We start from the raw sequence: 23,044 nt of genomic DNA, 5'->3' as shown, positions 1-23,044 counted from the left end.
GGGGCTGCTGAAAGCTGGGAGGAAGCAGGAAAAAGAAATCTGGCATTCTACAACTCATATCCAGCATATGTACTATACATTTAAAATGCTAGAAGAAAGGATTTTGAATGTTTTCATCATAATGATAGCTGTGGACAGGTATATTTAACTTTATTTAAACATTACAGTGTGCACCTGTACTGAAACATCACATGGTACCCCATTAGTGTGTATAATTTTTATGGTCTTACATCACTTCAAAATAACTTGATTTAAAAAGATATATCTGAGGGTGCTGGGGATTTAGCTCAGTGGCACAGCACCTGCCTGGCAAGCGCAAGGTCGTGAGTTTGATTCCTGGTACCCGAAAAAAACCAAAAAAACCCACATATGACAGCATAAAATCTAAAACCTCTGAATGAGCAGATAGTGTAATTAAACTATGGCAAAAAGGAACCCAAACCCAGCTCACGTAGTGACTTTTTTTGACTCCACTCTCAGTGCTTATGACATGATAGAAGCAGAGGAATGCTTACTTCCAGACATCAATAAATATGGTTTACCTCAATTTTTTATTGCTATATATGGGATTTCCAGCTTCTAGTGAGAATAAATTTCTGTTATTTATTAAGATACCCAGGTTATGGTTCTCTGTTATAGCAGCGTGAATGTACTAAGAAAAAGGCTGACATAAATGAATAGCTCTTTTTTGGAGGTCTTCTTGAGACAGGGTCTCACTATGCAGTTCAGGTTGGCCTTGAACTCACAGTGATCCTCTTGCCTCAGCTTCCCAAGTGCTGGGATTAAAGAATTAATAGTTCTTTTACTCAAAGCCCTAACAGTTTGTTGTAATCCACAGTTCCTTAAAGACAAGTGAAGATCTATGCTACTGACTTGTCAAAAATCCCTTACTCAAATAACCTCTGACCTGGACTTTTATGTGATAACCTATGGCAGGTTAACAGACTGTTCTTAACTTTCCTTCCTAACCAGCTGTTTGTGATATATGAGCACACTACTGAGAGAATGAAGTGACATTTCCTTCAAAAGGTTATATGGAATATCTGCTGAAGTCTTCTGATGGCTAGTAAGCTTGATTCTAGGAAAATACTGGCGGTTACCACGGGTAGGGAGGGTGGTGTGGGATGGGAAAATGTTGGTAAAAAGATTCAAAATTTCCATAAAATAGGAGGAATACATTCAAGGGATCTATTATACAACAGGCTACTGTTAATAACAATGTCATACGAAAACTGTTAACAGAGCAGATTTTTAGTGTTCTCATCACAAAAAAGTATGTGAGGTAATATATAATAGCTCCACTTAACAATTTTACACATATTTCTTTTCCTTCCTCTTCTTTTTTTTTTTTTTTTGGGTACCAGGAATCGAACTCAGGACCTTACGCTTGCCAGGCAGGTGCTTGTGCTGCTGAGCTATATCCCCGGCCCAATTTTACACATATTTCAAGATAACTCACTGTATATGGTAAATATCTTTTTCATTAGTTTAAAAATAAATTTAGGCGGGTATAGCTTAGTGGTAGAGAGCCTGCTTAGCATGTGCAAAGCTATGTTCAATCCCCCAGCACTGAAAAAAAAAATTAAAAGTATAAATCAATTGAAAAATGGTATCTGGAACCACCTCCTTCCCTGAAAAGAATCTTGAATCTAAACACTGTACTCCCAGACACAGTTCCTACGTATGAACCCAAACAGCAGTTGTCCTTGGTAGGTTCTTGTCAAAGCTCAAGTGAGAGGCTGACCTGCTCCTGGGTCATCTTCTGCAGCTCATTCTCCCAAGCTGCCTGGTCATCATCCAAGTTGTAGGAAGCTGGTGGAGTGAGTCCACGAAGGATGAGGGGGTCTCGGTCATGGCAGAGGGCGGTCAGGTGTCCAATATACAACTTTAACTTACTTCTGTTTTGGTCAAGTTCTAAGAGGGGCTGGATGATCTGAGGTGAAAAAAATAAGGAAAGTCAAGGTCAATCTGAAATGAGAAATTTACATACTCTTTATGCCTCCTAACTCAAAGAAAACTGAGCAAAGCCTGAAGTTGCTCTAATCACTACCTACACTTTCAGTATTATAAAGAGAAACAGCTTACATTACATTGCACATTTATACTGTCACACCCAGCCGCCACTCTGGGAGATAGCGAGGGCATGCTGGTTTAGTGTACTGACACCAGACCAAGTATTCTGCACTGAAGCAAGGGACTGAGCACAGGACCAATTTGTTTTTAGAGAGATGCTATTTCTGATACAGAATGACTTGTTACCTCACAATTTCTTTTTTCACTTTTTTATGAGTAAGTCACAAAAAAACTGCTAGTGAAAACTGCTCATCTGAAAGGCTGTACTACATATACTTTGTGTGTTCTTTCACTTGGAATAGAAGAAAAATTCTGGCTCTGGAAAAAGTGCATGTTTTTCTTGGCCAAGAGATGTGATGATAGAATTAATTACTAAATCTGCCTCATCCTGGTTAGCTCTCTTCACTCATTTCACAGAAGATATCTGATATTTTTTTAAACAGTGACTGATAAATCCTTATATAATTCCAAGTACCTGACTCACAGCCAAGACTCTGAAATTCTTTCAGTTGTCACACTAGTTCTGTGTTTTTCTTAAATAACACACCTGTTCTACATTTCTTTTCTGTTCCCCTTACCCTAGATGAATAACTACTCCCTGGACTTCCTTTGGGAGTAAATTATCTAATGATTTCTGCTCCAGAATTGCACCTGACAGCTCTCGGGACAGTCTTTGGCCGGGTCCGTAAAAGTGGGTCACAGCTGGTGTTTAGGAAGAGAGTCGGGCCAGGTTCTTACATCACAGCACACTGAAGAGCCACAGCACTGTGTGCTCGATGCACAGCAGCTGTTGCTGGCTGCACAACACTGCCAGGATGCTGGCCACTTTCAGTGTTTCCAGGGCTCAAGAGACAAGGTCTGCGCCTGCTGCCTGTCAGTAGCCTGGCATTTTTCTCAACAGGATACCTCAGACTCACCTGAGGAATAAGGAGCTCAATAATCTTCCAGTCAAAAGAAACAAGGCCTAGTATCACTTTTGACAGCAACACTGATTACTTCATGCACCTCACAGAAAACAAACTTTAAAGAGATCAGAGTTTGCCTTATTAGAGGATATCTTATAGAACCTGGAACTGGCTAAAGAAACTAGAAAAAAGTGAATCAATTATTATAACTTCAAATTAAGAAAATCCATATACTTCTTTTAAGGATAATAGTTAAACACTGAGGTGCTGCTGTGGAAAGCTCCTAAATCCTCTCAGACCCCAATAAGCAGGCTCATGGTACTAGTTCTACATTGAAATTTCCTGCCTAGGACAGGCAGTAATGATACAGCCAGTCACAGATGATGTGCTCAATCCAGCAGGTTTAAAGAGAGTGGGGGAATTTTTTCACAAACACCAATCTCTCATACAAAAATTGTATTTTATTTCTGATCTCCAATGCATACTCACTGGGGGAATTTTTTCACAAACACCTATTTCTCACACAAGAATTGTATTTTATTTCTGATCTCCAATGCATACTCACTGGGGGAATTTTTTCACAAACACCTATTTCTCACACGAGAATTGTATTTTATTTCTGATCTCCAATGCATATTCACTGTGCAAAGTTTAAAAATTTAAAAAGAACTGCGAAGTGTAGCCTTTAAAGGCAACATTCCTTTCAATGTATATACACTCTGAACATCAATGACAAAACCATCTCATCATGGTTTTTTATCACACCCTCTAGGACTCCAAGTAAAACATCCCTACTTCATTTTCTTTTCTTTTTTAAGCATGGTTTTCTCTATATTTAGAGACACAATGATAAGAAAACCATCTTGGAGATTTTCAAAATGGGTTTGTGCAATTTATTTTCATCCCCCTTGTGTTTGTGTATGCAGCTGCCATCACAGAATGTCACACATGTGCTTCAAGACCAAAAGATGCTTTAAGTGATCAAGTACCCACTTTGGATTGAAAACTAGAATGAAGATGTGTGACTACCAACAATATGATAAATGACCTTAAAGAAAAGGTCATATTCCTTATGTGAAAATGGAATTTAGAATGATTACTAGTTCACTATCATTACTTTGACTGGATATATTGAATTATTTTAGGCTCTTGTTCTTAATCAAAAAGGGATTTCAAACCAGTTTAACGCATTTTACAGTAAAGTGCTAATGGATTCAATAAACAATGCAACAGAATTTTTGCATGCTGAAATATTTCAAAATCCAAACAAAAACTTAAGAAATAATGCAATAATGATTTTTTTCTATGATCAAACATTCTATGCAAAATTCAGAATGTGTCCTTTCTTGCTCTGTTAAAGGGAAATGATTAAAAACAAAACAAAACACACACACACACACACACACACACACACAAATTACTACTGCAAACTATATAAAAACTGCCCAATAGCAGTTTCCAGATCTGCCCATAAAAAAGTTACTTGGGTCTCTCTGGAGTAAATAATCCATGTCAGTCATGCAGGAAATGCCCTTATCTCCTCTGACTCATCCTGTCTAATTTAAGCAGTCCACTTAGAAAAGAAATTGTGATTCCTACAAGGTAGAAATGCCACTGCCCAGTCTCAAGAGAGAAAAAGAGCACTTGCCAAGTAAAGAGGACAGCTTGTGTGATGTTTAAATTATATCTTTTCTCCACATACGACCTCATATATTTGGCAGAACTCCTACCAAAAATTATCAGAAATGTGGTTAGGCCAAATTGCTTCTATAGCTATTCAGAACTATAATCCCATATCCCCCCCCCCCACCTGGAAAAAAAGCAGTTAAAAAATAAAGTCAGGATAACCTTTGGTTGTACCAAATATGACACTGAAATGTCAACATTCTGCACTCTTACACTTAACAATCTATAACGAAAATAGTTATAAAAGAGAAAAGAAAGTTTTGCTTCAAGTGCTGAGAGCTTTATTTCTTCTTCCAATAATTAGTTTACGTGTTAAGACTCTCAAATAGATTTCAGAGGCCAGCATGTGATAGCGTATGGATACAGAGGACAGTGGTCTGAAAATATAACCATTCCCACTTACGGTTAGATGACTAAAGGGTTTTTGGAAGACTGAAGAGCTGCTCCTGTATTACTTGATAAAGATAGTAGCTGAAGATTCTACAGTATTTTACTTTTGTAATTTATGTATGTATGAGATCTGAACATACCTTCTCAGACCATTTGACTTTTAAATACCAGGATAGAATGTGCAGAACAAAAGTCCTGCCCCACCAGCCAATTAGCTAGCCTGCTTTTCTTCTCCTACTCTATTCTATGAGATACTTACTTTAAGTATAGGTTAGGTGGGTCCAACACATTGTAGGATGCTATATTAAGAGGAATGGCATATCCTCATCATAAAAACTAGATTTAGTAACAGGTATTCAGTATTATTTGGGACTTTGGTACATATTTGACCCTGAGGAACTAATGTTTTGTTGCTTGGAAGATATCACTTTTCAAAGCTGTACATATTCATCATATACTGTGTTCCTGGCAAATGACTATTATATCTAGCATGATTCTTCTATGGCTAGCTCACTGTCCTGAGTTGGTTACACCATTTTTGCTCTTCTTTTTACTTGCTGAAGTCATCAGAGGCAGGTCCAACTGCCCATACAGTAATCACATAAATGTTAGTAGTTCTGATTCCTTGTTGGGCCACCATTCCATTGTTATCTCTCAATGCAGAGTGCATTAAAAATGTCTAAGAAATTAACAGATTAACTTGACAAAATCATTACTGTCTCTATTAGTCATTTTCCTGTCACTATGGAATAATACCTGACACCCACAACTTAGAGGAAGACAGGTGTAATTTAGCTCAGTTTCAGGAGACTCAGTCGATGGCTGGCTAGCTCCAAGACAGACACATCATGGTGAAAGATCACAATGGAACAAAACTGCTTAGTTCATGGTGGCTGGGAAGAAAGTAGGGAAACAATACCAGAAAGGGGCAAGGAGCCAGATACAGTACTCAAGCTCATACTTCCATGACACACTCAGAAACACCCAGAAGTGTGCTTTACTAGTGTGGGCATAATTAAGTTTAACCACTGCACTGTATTAATTGCATTTTTTTTCCCCAGAGGTCCCAGCAGACAGCTTAATTCTGAAAAGTAAAAAAGGAGACAAAAAATAAAGTTCATTAATCCTGCCTCGAAGTTTCTTCCCCTTGATTACTATGTTTAAATTCTTGGTCAATGCTGTAATTGAGGATCAGGAAGATGAAGAATAGTGTTTTAAGTCTTTTTTTTAAGATCTGAAGCTAGGTATTATATTTTCACTGGAATGCAACTATTTTGTAAAAGTTTAGACTCTTTAAAAACTACTACTGTATTTTATAACCCTATTGTTACAATGATCAGATATACTGTATAACAAACAACAGTTACTGCAACAAAAAAAATCATAATTCAGACTAGTGAGTGACTTTGTTTTACGCCACATTAACCTTTAACTGCAGGGTATATTAAGAATAAGATGTGTCAAACCTTGTCTCAAAAAAAAAAAGAAAAAAACAGTTTGGGATGCAGCTCAGTGGTAGGTATTTATCTAGCATGCATAAGGCCTTGGATGCAGTCCCTAGTATCAAATACACACATGAAAAGGTATAGTCCTATTCTATAGCTTAAAATATTGTAATTCATGTGTTGGGTATATATAATATTTAAATTGGGTAAATTAAAATTTGTGTAAGTGACATCTTTAATTTTGAATTTACATTTGGGAATATTTAAATTACAAAATAAATTTTTTGCCTGACTTAAAGCCCAGTTTTACTTAGTCTTAATTATATACTTATGATGTTGAACAAGTTTTTAACGCTTAAATGGCCACTGGGACCAAACCTTTTTAAACATTTTCAACTGAAGCACAAGCAGAAAGTTAATTAACAGATTCCCTAGATGTTTTTAGTGCTATGATCTGTCCTCATCTTTAATCCTAACAAAGAGAAAAAAAATTTCTTTAGGGAGCCCTTACTTTATACATTTTTCTGCAAGAAATATACCAGATAAAATATGCCTGTCAACTCTACACCTAAGATAGTTTATAAGATACAGCTGCTTGCCCAGCATGTGCAAGGGCCTGGGTTCATTTCTCAACACCAAAACCACACAAAACAGAAAAACAAAAACAAAAACAAAAAACAAACCAACCTTATTGTTAGTGTTGAGAATCTGGAAAGTTTCAGCAGCTTTGGACTGCATTTGTGTTTAGCTGGTAGATATCATAGCTGCATTTCTCTTAGGAGTAAGTCAATAAACATTAAGCATTTCATGAAAAAATAAAAGCTAACCTACTTGAAGTTAAAGCCAAGAAATGCCAGAACTCCAATTTTTTTTTTTAAAGAACTGCAGAAGTTTATTGCTCTAAAATTGCCTTTATCACAAATTTAAAATCTGGAGAAGCCCTTTCTCCACCCAAAGACTTCATAAGTGTGGATAGAATAGCAAGTTTTTCATTTTAAAAGGTCATACTGAAATGGTAATTTTTATTGCTTTTTTATGCTGTTTTATTTATGTTTTTGTTTTTGCTATTATTGTTATTCTTTTCTTTTCTTATTCTTTATACTTACTGTTACTTTTTCTTTTCTCTTTATTTTTTTCCAGTACTGGGAATTGAACTCACAACCTTGCGCTTGCCAGGCAGGCACTGTGCTGCTGAGCTAAATCCCCAGCCCCTTTCTTTTCTCTTTAAAATGAAAAACAAAATTTATACATATATATTAAGGATAGCTGGGATAGGTGTACTGCTGATGTCTGTGGTTTACTGAAATAAACAGTTAATGCTTAAAATTATCTTTTTTCTTGACCAATTTTGTATGCTTGTACCTGGTAATCCGAACAACAGATTTGAAGACAACAATTGCAATATAAGAACCACTGCTGAATTCCTACCAACTTGGATGGTGAAGCTCTGTATTGTTTCCATTTTTTTTATTACTTGTTATTGTTTTTGACTGTTTGATCAATCTTGCATTCTTACATCTGGTGGACTGAGCAACTTTGTTGAAGGTAACAGTATGTAGTGTAGCAACCATTGTTAAATTCTCTCATTTTGTTTTGAGGTCATGTATCATTTTTGTTGTTTCTGCCTTTATTGTTGTTTTGTCAGGTTTTTTTTCTCTTTAAAATAATAATAAAAAAAGAAATGGTCAAAGATGACTCCCATAGGCATTGTCCAATATCTAAGAAGCAGTGAAATCTTCAAGCAGCCAGGGTTGTTAAGATCACTTCATTGTTCAGAACTTATAGGTTAAATCCTTCCATGTAAAAGGAAGCACTAAAACTTCTATGTCCCAACAAGGATCAACTGCCCCAAGATAATGCTACTAGATGGGCTCCTGAGTCCACCTGATTCCACCTGACAGTGGCCACATCTGTTGCACTAGCCTGTGTTCATGGCTAGGCTCTCCTCTTCTTTTCATTATAGTGCTCACTGGTAACATTCCTGGAGCATGTTATGGGGAGGTAGAGAAAAAAACTAAATGCTCTGGGTTATATCTGATTGAAGTTTCAGTGAGTGTACCTGACTGTTGTTCATAAATCCTCATGACACAGACAGAAGATGATTTCAAAGAAGTCAGTCTGCATGGTGGCGACAGGGCAGTCATTACCCAAGGTGAGCTCATGGGGTTGGATTTGCAAGTTATTCACCAGAGGCAACTGATCCATTCTAACCAGGAGCCACACTGTAGTGCAGGTTACCGACAAACTGCATGAATATGAATCAACTCGAACAGCATGAAGAGCCCTCCTAACACATCTAAGATCTTCATCATTGCTTCACACCTCCACCCAAGGGATCACAGGAAGCAAGAACTCAGAACTCCAAACCTTAATCTGCACTTTGCATCAATTTTCTGTATGTATCTAGATGACTCCATCAAACAGATTTTATAGACTATTTATCTTCCAAAAGATATTCATGACGAGATTAGGCACGTTCAGGGTGGTATGGCCATAAACCAAAAAATATTCATGACAAAAAAACAAAACTCCTAAAATAATGTTACTGATTGTGACAATTAAACTTGATTGTGTCAACTTGACTGACTTTGGAGCTACCCAGGAACTGGAGAGGCACATTTCTTAGTGTGTCTAGGTAAGTCACTGAGGCATGACATTTGGTATGTCTCAGGTACCTTGCCCCTTCCTTCCTCTTTGGTGTTGTTCCTAGTTCTGCTTCTTGGCTGCCATAAACTAAAGAAGCTTTGTTCTGCCACACTCTTCCACCATTATATTTCTGCCTTGGAGTCAGGCAACTATGTACTGAATTCCCTAAAGCCATAAGCCAAATTAAACCTCTCCTTTAATTTGTGGGTTCTGGGTGTGGTGTTTTGGAAACAGGAAAGCTGAATAATACAGAAAATTGGTAAGGGAGAAGTGGGGTTGAGGATATAACTGTACACTGGAAGTGATTTGTGGGAGGAGCTTGGAAAGGTTTGGAGATCAGATCTAGAGAAGCTTTAGAATGTTGTAAAGATGAATGTTGCCAGACTGATGAATGGGTGATTCTTATTGGAGCTAAAGACCACAATGCTGACAAGAATGTGGAGAGTAATGGCCAGGCTCAGGAGGTTGCAGTCCCATCAACAACTGGACTAGAAACATGTATGTCACATTTCGACATAAAATTTGTCTACATTTTGCCTTCATTCGGTTAAAATCTACCTTATCTTATGGATTATAAGAGATGCTGCTGGAGTAAAATTTCAGGGATGTGCACAGCAAACAGAGTGGTACGGGCTTAGGGGCTGGGGATTTAGCTCAGCGGCAAAGCGCCTGCCTGGCAAGCACAAGGTCGTGAGTTCGGTTCCCGGTACCGGAGAAAAACCAAAAACAACAACAACAAAAAAAACAAAAAACAGAGTGGTACGGGCTTGTATATTAGAGAGGAAAGAAAGTCTGTTGAGCACTTCCATCTATCTATTTATGTGCTTGATGAGGATGTTAAGGCTATAAATATCTCAAGTACTTCCTTTAGTATTTGGAAGATTATAACACATAAAAATAAGGTCAGTTACCAACAGGTAGGGTAATGCATATGAACAGATGAAGGTGGGCTGGATAAAAGGGGATAAATGGAAGGAATGTCCCATGAAACACAAAGCTGTCACAAGCTAACCAAGTGTTATAGTTTGTAACTAAAATGTCCCCCCAAACTATCATTCACTCAGAGGTGGAGCTTTTGGAAGGCAATCAGATAATGGGGACACTATACTTATCTGTGGAGTAGCCCACTGATGAATCCATAGGTGAGGACTGGTCAGAAGAGGTAGTTCATTGGGGGCATCACCTGAAAGGGTATGTATTGCCTTCCCTGTCTAATCTCTTCCTGGCTACCATGATGTGAACAGCGTTCCTCTGAGAGACTCTTCCTCCTTGTACTTCCAGCTTTGGAGCCAGCTAACTATGGACTGAACCCACTAAAAATCAAGAGTCAAAATAAACTTCTCCTTTAAGTTGTGAGTGTTGAATACTTTGTCCCAACAACAAGGAAAGTGACTGAGACAAATTTTGATACCAGAAGTAGGGTCAATGCTATGTCACTTGACTCTAGGAATATTTTTAATTTCTTCCCTGATTTCTTCTGTAATCCACTGACTGCTCAATAATGTATTACTTTCCATGTGTTTGCATAGTTCCTATTGCTTCTTTTGCTGTTGATTTCTAACTTCATTCCATTATGATCCAATAGTATTTAAGCATGTATTATGGCCTACGATATGGTCTATTTTGGAAAAATAGATGCCACTGAGAAAAATGTGGATTCTGTTGTCAGATGAAACACTCTATAAATATCTGTAAATTTGTTTGTTCAATGGTGTGGTTTAACTCTAGCGTGACTATATATAAATGACTTTTCTGCTATACAATGAAATTCTAGGACTCCATATTGATGAATGAGATATAAAGGGGAAAATCTAGGCATGGAGAAAAAAGTACATTAGGGAAAAGAGAGATTTTATGTTTTTTGAGCAGGAAAGCCACGTACAGACAGATGGTGGACTTAAAAATGAGGCAAGCAGTTGGCCACAGACAAAAATGGTAGCTTTCACCTCCTTGCATGCCTGCACACACACTTAAACACCCAACCTGACAATTTACTCTCCATTCTGTCTGAGGTCCCCTGCCTGAAGTATCTCCATTATTATTGTCTGTGTAGTCAAGTACAAGAGTCATTTTTGGCATTATTACATGTCTACTGGATAGACAGATTTAAGAAACAAAAACAGGCTTGTTTGTTGGAAAAAATATACTAACAATCTTTATCACAATATTTCATTTTCTTTCTTCTCTACTTTATAACTGCATTTGGAGTGGAACAGATATGCAAGTGAAGTTGCCCATGTAAGAAAAATAAACCTCCTAACAAAGAATGTCAACTTAGATGATAAAGAACACACCTAGTCTGTAAGATCACAAGGAAGAGAAGACAAATACCATTATCTACAAACCATGAGATTTGATATCTTATCTGTCAAAGGCTAGAAAAGGCCAGTCTTTGGAAAAGACTCTTCTCTAACATTTATTTCAAGGTCATATTAAGGTTGTGTGTATGCAGAAGAGTTGGAGCAGACGGAGACAATTTGCTATTAGTCAATTATTTTAAGTTAGGATAAAACTGAACACAGAAGACCATGTAGATATCTAGAAGTCTATTGCTGAATGCTCACAGCCTGTTTGGCAGACAAAGCTCTTCATTTAACAGTGCTTAACAGGAACTTGGCCTAAGAAGATACACATAGGTGAGAGAGGAAGAGAACTTAGCTATCACCTGGAATACAGGAGACAATATTATCATGCCTGTAGATAATATGAGAAATGAGTATTTTTGTATTTACAGAAAGGCAAATTATATACAGGAATTTGATCTGTTAATGCTCAAGTTGGAATTAGCCAGGAAATGAACTGTGACAAGTTAGAAACATTTGTGATGTGGTGTTTAAGAATCCTACATATACACTTGTACCAGCAGAGAGTATGACAGCAAAATGGAAGGAAAGATCTGAGCAAAAAAGCCCCGAGCCAATACTTCCAGCTTTAGCACGGTATAGTTTTCTCTGCAGTGAGTACCACAAGAACTACATCTTTGAGAGTTTGAGGTGATGCTTCTAAATACTACAAAAGAGCACACAAGAACTGAAATCAAGCCCAGGACAAGAGGACAGAAGTGTTTCCTTAACTTCCTCCTTTCATTACTAAAAACTGAAATAAAGCTGGGTTCTCAGTGAGACAGAAGCTAATTTCAGGAAAGTCTTGGGTACACCTTCCCACCTCCACTCTATCAGTTTTGGTTTGCTTCTATATACTAATATTTTTTCCTTTCTCCTTTCTCTCTTTCCTTCTGACCTGCCCACATAAAAAATCTTCATTTCTACCCCTTCCACCTCCCCCGAAATTCCCATCTATCTGAGAAGCTAAAAGGGATCTTGGCTCCCCTGACACAGCTGTCTTTTTTTGGATTTATGTCTGCTGTAGTCAATCAGGAAATCATACTTAAAAAGCAAATTATTTCTGAAAAATTTATATGCCATGAACAAATCCCATGGATTAACGATTTCCAGACATCAGCCCTTTCACCTTGGTAGTAATCCAGGATTTGGGTGGAAAAAAAAATTGAGAAAAAGACTGTTTTCTCTACTAGCTTCCTTTATTGGAGAATAAAACTTCTCATGCAATCACCGAATCCCTCTCCCCCTACCTCTCTGTGTATAAATTGCTTTATGAACATCATAATTTCAACGTTATTAGTCTTTGATGCTTTAAAAAGCTTTATATTTGAGAATATAAAGTAGCTATGATAAAAGAGGTTCAACATAGTAAATCCAGAAATCCTGGAGCTGCAATCCGTTAGCATGCAGTACTTACAGAGACATCCTATAAACTGTGATGATGTTATATATTTTTAAGTTAATAGCCAGGGAAATCAAGGTTCCAAAACCTGGGGCATGACCACCCAGGTGATTTCCAGCCCCAGTACTCTTCACATGTACATAGAGCCCACCTTTGGAAGAAGAGTTCCTGTATCCTAATTCTCTCTGCTGCATGCACAGGCTGACTAAGTACTAACCGATGGAAGATCAATTCTGAGTGCACTGGCAGAGTGCAGCAGTCCTTTGAGTATGACAGTATAGGCAGAAAAAGCAAACTCTAACATCTGATGGAGCTCACAGATCCTCAGAGGAAAACAGCTGAGCACCAGCAGGTGAGCAAGTGGGGTACAGACAGGGTATCCTTCAGAGTTCAAGAAACCAGGACGTGGGTACATCCAAACTGAAGCGTGTGAAGCTATATGATCTAAAAAATGCAGACTGGCTAGTAGTTCACCTGTAAAGTGATTTAATAAAGAAAGAAAAAGAAACATTTTGAGTTTGCACAAAATCTTCATGTTTTATCAATCTGACCCCACTCTTCAGTACTCAAAAAAGTGACTGCATACCAATGACATATTCAAATTTTATAGCAATTTCAGTGAGAAAATTCAAGGATAGGATAGTATATTAGTTAGCTCTCTTATTACTGGGGTACAACACCTGATACATACAAGTTAAAGGGAGGTTTAACTTGGCTCATAATTTCAGGGGATTCAGACCATGGTTGGGTGCTCCAAAGCAGAAACATTATGACTGAAGGATATGGCAAAGCAAAGCTGCTTAGCTTGGTGGGTGGAAAGCTGAACTCGGAAGCAGCATTAGAGAGGAAGGGGCAAGGGACCAGACGGTACTCAGCATCATGTCTCCATGACTTGCCTAGACACACTGAAAACTGCTCTACTAATTCTCTGGGCAGTTCCAAAGCCAATCAAGTTGGCCCAATTAAAGCAACTGTCACTGCCCACTCTTTGCCAACAAGACACTGAAATACATCTCCTTAAACCAATATAGACTAATAAGTTTATAATTTTTCCTAATATGATACAACTAGCTTACATAAAACCAAAAATACAATTAATTCCTTCCCAAAAGTCTCAACAATCCCAGCACTGCTAAAATGTCCAAGTCCAAATCTCTTCTGAGACTGAAGGCAAAGTCTTAGCTATGAATCTCTGTAAAAATAAAACAAACAAAAACCAAGTTACACAATCCCAAGGTACAATACAGCACAGGGTAAAAAAGTTCTCATTCCAAAAGGGAGGAATGGGGGATATAAAAGAATAGGGCCAAAGCAAGACCAAAACCAACTAGGGCAAACATTAAATCCTATATTTCCATGTGCAGCATTTGGAGCACAAAGTGGTGAGATGTGAGTTCTAAAGGAGTTGGGAAACCTCACTCCTATGGCCTTGGTGATTGTACCCCATATAGCCTCTCTGTTGGGCTGAATCCACTCATGGCCTGCAATATTATTCAGTAGATGTTCCATATTCATGGCATACCTGAATTCCTAGGGCTTCCACGGTACATCTGGCTTCTTTCACGTACTGCTCCCTCAGGGGCTTTTGATTGACTTCCTTGCTCTTCCTCTGTAAGGTGGAAGCTTCTTAGATCCTATTACTCTTGTATTCTGTATTATGGTAAAACCAGATCAAGTGTATGACACCAAGATCTGCCACTAACTCAAGCAGTAGATGGGTGTTCTTGGACGATGGTTACAGTGATTGCTTGGATGGCTGAATATAGTTAAATAAATCCTGGGGTATTGATTACCTAGGAGGCCTTTCTTAATCACTTAAGTCTCAGTGATTCTCTCTTTTCTGGGGGTACTAGCAATCAAAACTCATGGCTTTGTGCTTGCCAGGCAGGTGCTGTGCCACTAAGCTATATCCACGGCCCAGTGATTCTCTTCTTAAATGAAAGGTTTATACTTCTGCACCCTGAGCCTGTGACGTGTAGGGGTCTTGCTGATTTCTGAGATGCCCTCAGGCATCTTTCTTACTGATCCTGTACAAAGTACAGTGGTACCTCAGTTTGAAAACTTCATTCTTTCTATGATTCTGGTGGCAAAATGAACTGAAAGAAAGAGAACAGAATTAATTTTCCCCATAAGGTCAACATTGAACCTAACTACTGAATTTGATTTAGTTCTCATCCAGTTCAATTTGCGTCCAGAATCGTGGAATTAAGTTAGTGAACCTAGGTACCACTGTATTTAAGTTTCTTAATGGTACTAATCACTCCTTTCTTGGCTCTAAATTTATATGGGGTTCCTTGTGGGAAAAAATTTAAGTTTTTCCGGGATGGGGATATAGCTTAGCAGCACAAGAACCTGCCTGGCAAGCGTGAGTCCCGAGTTCAATTCCTGGTACCAAAAACAAAACAAAACAAAAATCAAATTTAAGTTCTTCCAAATTCTACTCTACTTTTTAAACCCCTATTCTCACTGTAAATCTGGGTAAAAGCATGCAGCAGTATCTCTCTAATAGCCTGAATGTTGGGCTGTTTTGAAAATTCATCTAGCAGGTCAACCAGTCCTCCATCTTTAATCTCAATCTTCTGCAAAGTCTCAGGATATCACCTTTATGTCTATACCTATATTATGATTCTGGTTTTCTGAGTTTTGACCAGAATCATCTATTAAGTTCTGTTTACAACATTCTAGGGCTTCTCCAGCTGCCTCCTCAAACCTTTCCAAAATCCTCCTGCAAACCAGTTCCAAAGGTCCACTCCCAGTATCAATTTTCTAATAAGCCAGCTTTCCTATTGTTGGGAAACAATATTCAGCAGTCACAATTTAAAGATGAAGAGGTTTAATCTGGCTCATGGTTTCAGTGGTTTCAGTTCATAGACGGCCGGCTTTAAGCAGAAACACCATGGAAAGGCATTCATGGTGGCTGTGAAGCAGAGCAGGGCAACAGTCCCAGAGAGGAAGGGGAATAGGACCATATACAGCACCCAGTCATGCCCCATGACCTACCTAAACACACACTCAGAAATGTGCTTTATTAGTTGGAAAATTTCTTATGTCAACCAGAGGGAGACCATTAAGGTTAACAGCCATAGAGAGAGACCATCTTTTTTATATAATCATAGTAGCTAACATATTAAATGTATTTAGAAAATAGGACATGAAATGAAAACAAAAAAGAAAGCAACTCCCAATCTAGAATCAAATGAGAAAAAGATCTAGAGATGTAGAAATGAATCTATTCCCATCATGTTAATCTGTTTTGTTAGTACTGGCTTTTCTCTGGTTCTCCTCTCAGGGAGTATATCTTTGGCATCAAAAACTTCAACAGCAAATAACTGGAGAATTTGGTGCCTACATATTTTAAGCAATCTGTCCAAACAAATGCACCACACCATTTTGAGGGATTCTTTATATTCAGATGTCTTGTGGCTTTAGCAGTTATAATGTTCTTGCCTGAGATGTTACCACTAATATGAAATAAAAAGTCTTTCTTACATCATCCACTGGGAGAAAAGTCTCTGTCAAACTGTTCATTTAAGCAATAAGATTTCATGCCAGTGGGTCTGATATGCTACTTTCATTTATCCATGTAATGAATCTCTGCATATCACATTCACATAGGCAACATTTCAAGGTATTCTAAGATTGTGAGTGTCCCTCAGATACCTTTTTAGTTCAGTGCTATACATCTGATATATCTGAAGGTTGTCAGTCTCTAATTTTATCAACATGTTCTGCTTGTTGTAATCCTTTGTTTCTGTACAGTGGAATAAAGTATGCAGTACACATATTACTTAAAACACATATACATGTTTGTGTGTGTGTGTGTGTGTGTGTGTGTGTGTGTGTGTGTGTTTGTATATATGGGCATACACAAGGAATATGGTCTGATTAGTTGTGGCTGGGGCCCTCTGAACTGGAACTCCTATATCCTGGCATCTCTTGGAATGATGACAACCAGCACCTTTCAGCAAAGTAGAACTATTTGCCTAGCTGCTTTCCCTTACCTGCTCTAATGTTAATTACTTCTCTTATGAAATTTTACTACTTTGCTTGTAGGTAACTCAGGTGATGTTCTGTACCTTTTGATGTTAATGAAGAACTGCATCGATTTGAACATTGGTCTGGCAACAGCTGCTATGGCACCTCAGCACCTTACAGCCTAACGTTTAATGCACATCTTCAGTGCCAAGGGAGGAAGCCAGTGTGGCTGTGGTGGCTGTGGCCAGAAATATGAGCCACTGAAACAGGGAAGCCAGAGGCATGCAGGCCCTTAGGTGGTGACATCATTTTAATCATTAGGTACCCGTTTTCAGACATTGTGGTTAAAAAAAAAAAGCCTCACCAGAGACAGATCCGTATCACTTACATTTTAAGCTATGAAATCTTATACATTCTATGAAGCAGTACAGAATTAGCAAGCAATGTAGTGCAGTGATGATGAGCACAAGTTTTGGGGATAAATTGGCTAGATTCTAGGGTCTTCTGTATTCTAGTTATAAGACCCAGAACAACATACTTTAGCAGTACTGTACCTTATAAGTTGTAATAATCAATATGCCTGTCACATAGTAAGCTTCTTCAATACTATCGAACTATTATTCTTTTCATGCATTAGTTTCACCACCTGTAAGTTTAAACCCAGCCTTGGTGACTTAGTAACTCAAAGAACTCTGTTCAAAAAACAAACAACAACAACAAAAAAAAAAAGGCTGGAGATGAAATATGAAGTTCAGTATGAAGGCCCGGAGTTTAATCCTTAGTACTGCAAAATAAAACAAAATGAAACAAAGCAGAAAATTTTGCTGCCTATCCTTGTGAGGATTTGAGTATATTTAAAATACAAGTTATTTCTGGTAACTCTACTTGACTTGCTTGAAGTCACTTGAACTTCACCATTTGTGCCTGGCCCCCCTAAGGACAGTGGATGGTGAGGTAAGGGAAGTAAAGTTATGAGAAGCACAAAAAGAATTGGGGAGGTAATATTGTAGATCAGAAGTTGGCAAATTATAGTCCACAGATCAAATCTAGCACTGCTGCCTATTTTTGTATGACCTGTAAACTAAGGATTTTTTTAAAGTTTTTCAAATGCTTGGAAGAAAAATAAAAATAATAATATAATAATATTTTGTGATACATGCAAACGGTATAAAAATAAAATTTCATACCATTGTCTATGAATAAAATTTTATTAGTTCACAGCCACACTCATTTGTTTACCTATTGTTTACAGTTGCTTTCACACCAGAGCAGAGGAGCTGATATTCTGACAGATGGTAGGGTTGTAAAGCATAAAACATTTACCATCTGGACCTTTAAAGAATTTTGCCAATCTGTGCAATAGACCAATCCCATGTAACATGGTAACTGATACCAGAGAGAAAATTCTTACAACTTTTTCATAGATTAGTTAAGAAATAATTATTTTTAAAACATGCACTTATAACAGGTATTACTGGTATCAACAGTAATATCAATACAAACTGAAAGATTGGCTTAATGGAAACTTAGATTTGGCAATAGGAATAAAAAGAAATCTGACAGTTACAGAAAGTTATAATTAGTAAAATCTGATGTGCAAAAAATTAACTGATAAAATCATGATACAATTCATGATACAATCATGAAAAACAACTGATACTAATTAAAATGATTCTTAAATAAAACTGTAAAACTGGGACATTTTAAACTGCATATATAGAAAATTGATCAACAAATTGAACTGACTTATCAGTTCCAGAAAAATATTCTATGAAAATGCTCTGACATTGGTATAGCCTGAATTAAATATTGGTGAATGGGTTACATGTTCCCATGGGGTCAAACAGCTCAAGGTTAAACAAGTTTAAAACACTCATTGGATCCACTGGGAGTACACAATGTAAGAAATGAAAGAAATTGTACACTCATATGGGTCATTTACTTTCTAAATGAAAAATGTGAGGCCCTGAGAAGTAACCTGACTTGTTGAAGATGGTCAGGAGTCAAGTACTGTCAGGAAATCACAATCGCATGCTTCTCACCCTGACCAATGATAAAACGTACAGTCTTTGTTCCACTGCTTTTATCTCAATAGTTCCTGTGGGGAAGTTAACTGGGCTTTCTGAAGTGTAACTGGGCTTTTATATTGTGCTAGTTTTTAAATGAAGAAAGACTAGTAACCATTTAAAACATTTCTTGGAAGATTCTAAGCTTTTTGACAATGACTATTCCTACTTTTCACTTTCCTGTTACCTTGCCCACTTGGGCCCTCTGCAACACTCTTCAAGATAATGCAGGATGCTCTTAACTGCTGTTCCCCCTTCCACTACATGCTACGGTCTTTAGGGTCCACCTCCTGCTGACTGCAGCCTCATAGACTATTCTTTTCTGGCACCTAGTAGTTATTTAAAAATAAATTTAATCCTGGGTGTGATGGCATATGCCCATAAGCCCAGAAGGCAGAAGGACCCTGAGGGTAGACCCTAGCCTGGGTAACTCAGCGAGAACCTGTCTTGAAATAAAAAATAAAATGGGCTGGGATGTAGCACAGTGCAAAGGCCCTGGATTCAATTCCTTAGCACTGCAAAACAAAACAACCAGAAATTCTCTGGCATTTCTCTTTTCAAAAAGTGGTCCCAAAACCCCTCTGGCCTCTTAAATATAAGATGCCCTTAGAACTTGCTTCTAAGGAATAGCACATGGTGGAAGTGATGGTAATATTTAATTCTAGGCAGTGTGGTTTCCTCTTTGCTCTGGTCTTTTGGATCATTCATTTTGGGTGAAGTTGGTCACCAAATCACAAAGACATTCCAGAAGCTCTATGGAGAAATTTACTTAATAAGGAACTATTTTTGCCAAAGCCAGCAAGAGTTATCAATAAGGCAGCTTGGAATTGGATGCTCCTTCCCTAGTCAAGGTCTCTGATAAATGCAGTCACAAATGATTTCTTGACTACAATTGTATGAGAGATCCCAAGTAAGAACTGTCCATCTAAATTGCTCCTGAGTTCCTGATCAGTCGAAACCATTGAGATAATAAATGTTTAGTGTTTTTTATGTTATCAAGTTTTGGAGTGATGTTTACACAGCAACCGATAATTACTATACTCTAGGCACTGTATAGGCACTGTCTACCTAAATACCTTAAGCACACACTACCAAGAGTACATTACATTTGTTATGCTGTTTATGCTTCTAAACCTCTGCAAATGGCTACATCTTAGTCTAAGATTATATTTGCCTAGCAAATGCCTCTGCTCCTTCAAGAGTCAGTTCAAGTATCCTAAAAAGGACATGCCATCTGTTTTGAATATTTTATAGAGTAAGCCTCTATTTGTGTGCTGCTTTGATCTCCTAGCATAATGGGAAGCTAGTGATATGGTCCAGCTACACCTCAATCAAGTGTACTTATTTAATTTATTCCAGAAATGCTAACTGCCAGATCCAGTTGGAAACTTTAGCTTCATCATCCTAGCACCAGGAAGATGGAAAAAAGACAGGTATGGTGGTGCCTGCCTGTAATCTCAGTACTCTGGGAGGATGAGGTGGGAGGATTGCAAATTCAAACCCAGCCTGAGCAATTTAGCAACTTAATGAGACTCTGTCTCCAAAAGGTTTCTTTTGTTTTGATTGACGATACAGTTTTGTGTCAAAGAAAATATTCCTTTAAACCCAAAATAGCTAGTAATCCTACACATAGAGAATGTATAGCAAACAAACTAGGGGAGAACTGAGGACAACCCCATTGTTAACAAGATTGTGGTTGCAGATAAAATGTGAGTCAAACCATACTTTCCACTGCATCAGTGTATAAAATAAAATGTGATACAATAGGAAAGTGTTAGGCATGTCTTTAAAATTACATTAAAAAGGGGTCCCACCATATGTAAACTGATAGGGTGAGCAATGAACGTAATGATATTATAGCGTACAGTACATAGTGAATGACTGGATCAGCTTGGGACACACACGAGTGGTGTCAGATTATAGGATAACTTGTTAAGGTGCAGGAGGATAGTAAAACACTACAAATAGATACTACTACTACATAAAAGTATAAATAAAATATGTGTAACTTTTCTTTAGGTTTAAACCTCATTTTATGTCTTTTTGGTGGTAGTAGGGGTGGAACCCAGGGTCTTGCACATGCTAAGCAAGTGGTCTGCCATCAAGTTACACTTTAGCCATTATTAATTTTTTCACTCCGTAAATACTTGTAAGCTCTGTAGGGGCTTGTATTTTCAGATGACTATGGGAAAAATAAGCAAGATGTGAAGGATTTGATTTTGCGCAAAGTACAAAGATATTTGGTTGTTAAGGTACAATACCCGAGTTGCAAATAATATCACAAACAGGAGGAAGACAGCTTTTATTTATTAGTTAAAGACTCACAATCAGGAAGGTATGAATCCATGAATCTGACAGCATATTTTCTAGAGATGCTTAAAGTACTAACTCAAGAGATTCACAGGTCAATGTCACTTTAAATCATTTAGCAGAACCCATAAACATGCAGGACGTACCTGTAGCACACTACAATGCTGTCGTAAAAAAAAAACATTAAGATTTGGGCTGGGGGTGTAGCTCAGTGTTAAAGCACGTACTTAGAATATATAAGGCTGTGAATCTGATTCCTGGCACCACAAAACAACAAAATAAACATTAAGAGAAAGGCTCCCTATTCTAAATTAGTTTTATCTTCACTGGGCCTTAGAGGTCTCTGCCTCTGTCCTTGGAACTCAATCATCAAACCTGCCAAGAATTACTTAGAACCACAGTGTAGAGGTGGGAACTTTTATCTAATTCTTAGTATTGTCTAAAAATCATCTTTACATCAGAAAAAATTACCTCCCAGCTTGAGGTGCTTCTTAGAGGTAACTGGACTGGACCTGATACCTGTGGCTAACCCACCATGCCTCTGAATATTTCAAGGAAGTAGCTGCAGTGTTGCTCAAGCAGTAGTCTGCAAGACTACTAGTGATTCAGTTAGATGCTCAGAAAAGATTATTATCTTTGTGATTATCTTTTACTGCAGGAAAAATTAATTACTAGGATCGTGGGCTTTTTGTGCAACTGGAAACATGCTGTTATAACAGAAGAGAAACAAATCTACAAGTAAACAGTGGCAGCTATGAACCTCATGAATGTTTCAAGGTTGTATCACCACCACTACCAGTGTGATCCTCCTGGTCATTTACTTCCATATGCCAATCTAAAGGTGGTGGTTATGGAATATACTACTACAGTTAATTCTCAATGGTGTAGGTTTTACAATTGCCAGTTAGCAAATGAGTAACCTAATGCTTAGAGAAGTTAAGCTGTTTGTGGTAAGTTACACAGACACTGAGCTGGATTAAAATTAAGTCTGAAGGCAAAGAATAATGTTTGCTAACAAGCTATTTATTTCAGTTTTGCAGATGGGATGTAATATTACAGATTTAAAAAGATAGAAACATTAATGGAGCAACCATACTTTGTAAACGAACTGCTGTAAGAGTTTTCTGTTAACTCATTTAACCATGAAACAGCCCCATGACGCTAGCATATTATTATCCTGATATCAGAAATGAAGGAAGTGGGGCTAGGGATTTAGCTCAGCGGCACAGCGCCTGCCTGGCAAGTGCGACGTCATGAGTTCGATTCCCGGGATCGGAAAAAAAAAAAATGAAGAAAGTGAGGTAAACAGAGGCTGAGAACTAAGTTATCTGGGTCCAAGTTCCCATTCTGACTAGGACCCTAAAAAGTCAGAATGACCTAAGGAAGCAATCATCTCAGTTGGACAGTGACTCAGACAATGTACAAGGGAAGCTAGTTCCTATTTCATGCCTCTGTAAAGCTCAATATGTAATGGTTTATGTGGACCCCTTACATGTATAGTCTGTCTGTCTGATTATGGGTGCCCTGTATTAATACTTGGAATGAATGAAAAGACAAAGCCACCCTCTGTTTCAGCTTGGCTGCTTCCCTTACTCACTTCACTGGTTCCCTTACTTACTGGTCATTTCATTCTTAAGCTAGAAACTTTTTTAAGCTGGATCTTAAGTAAAATAATTTTTTCTCCCTCTACCCACTCAAACTCTATCTAACCTTCAAGACCTAACTCTTTCCCTTCTGAATCCCTAGGTTTCAAATTCCTTATTCAGCTCCTAGGTAGGTAGTTATAAAAACCAAACCAAACCAA

The 23,044-nt window shown here is 37.9% G+C and overlaps 1 protein-coding gene across 13 annotated transcripts in view; it reads right to left on the bottom strand.

The window, feature by feature from the left end:
- The window catches only part of Erc1 (ELKS/RAB6-interacting/CAST family member 1), a 451,367-nt gene that overhangs the window by 26,712 nt on the left and 401,611 nt on the right, over positions 1 to 23,044 (bottom strand). For 9 of the 13 annotated variants that reach the window (XM_013520186.1, XM_013520187.1, XM_013520189.1 and 6 more), the window contains one exon: positions 1,745 to 1,933. In XM_013520186.1, coding sequence (XP_013375640.1) covers positions 1,745 to 1,933 — 189 coding nt within the window. Of the gene's footprint in view, positions 1 to 1,744; positions 1,934 to 23,044 lie in introns of those variants that run through there. The other 4 variants (XM_013520192.1, XM_005395949.2, XM_013520190.1 and 1 more) reach the window with 1 other exon arrangement.

This window comes from Chinchilla lanigera, unplaced genomic scaffold, assembly GCF_000276665.1.
Source record: "Chinchilla lanigera isolate Chin_1 unplaced genomic scaffold, ChiLan1.0 scaffold00053, whole genome shotgun sequence".
Taxonomy (NCBI): domain Eukaryota; kingdom Metazoa; phylum Chordata; class Mammalia; order Rodentia; family Chinchillidae; genus Chinchilla; species Chinchilla lanigera.
This window is presented reverse-complemented; position numbering and strand designations above follow the sequence as displayed.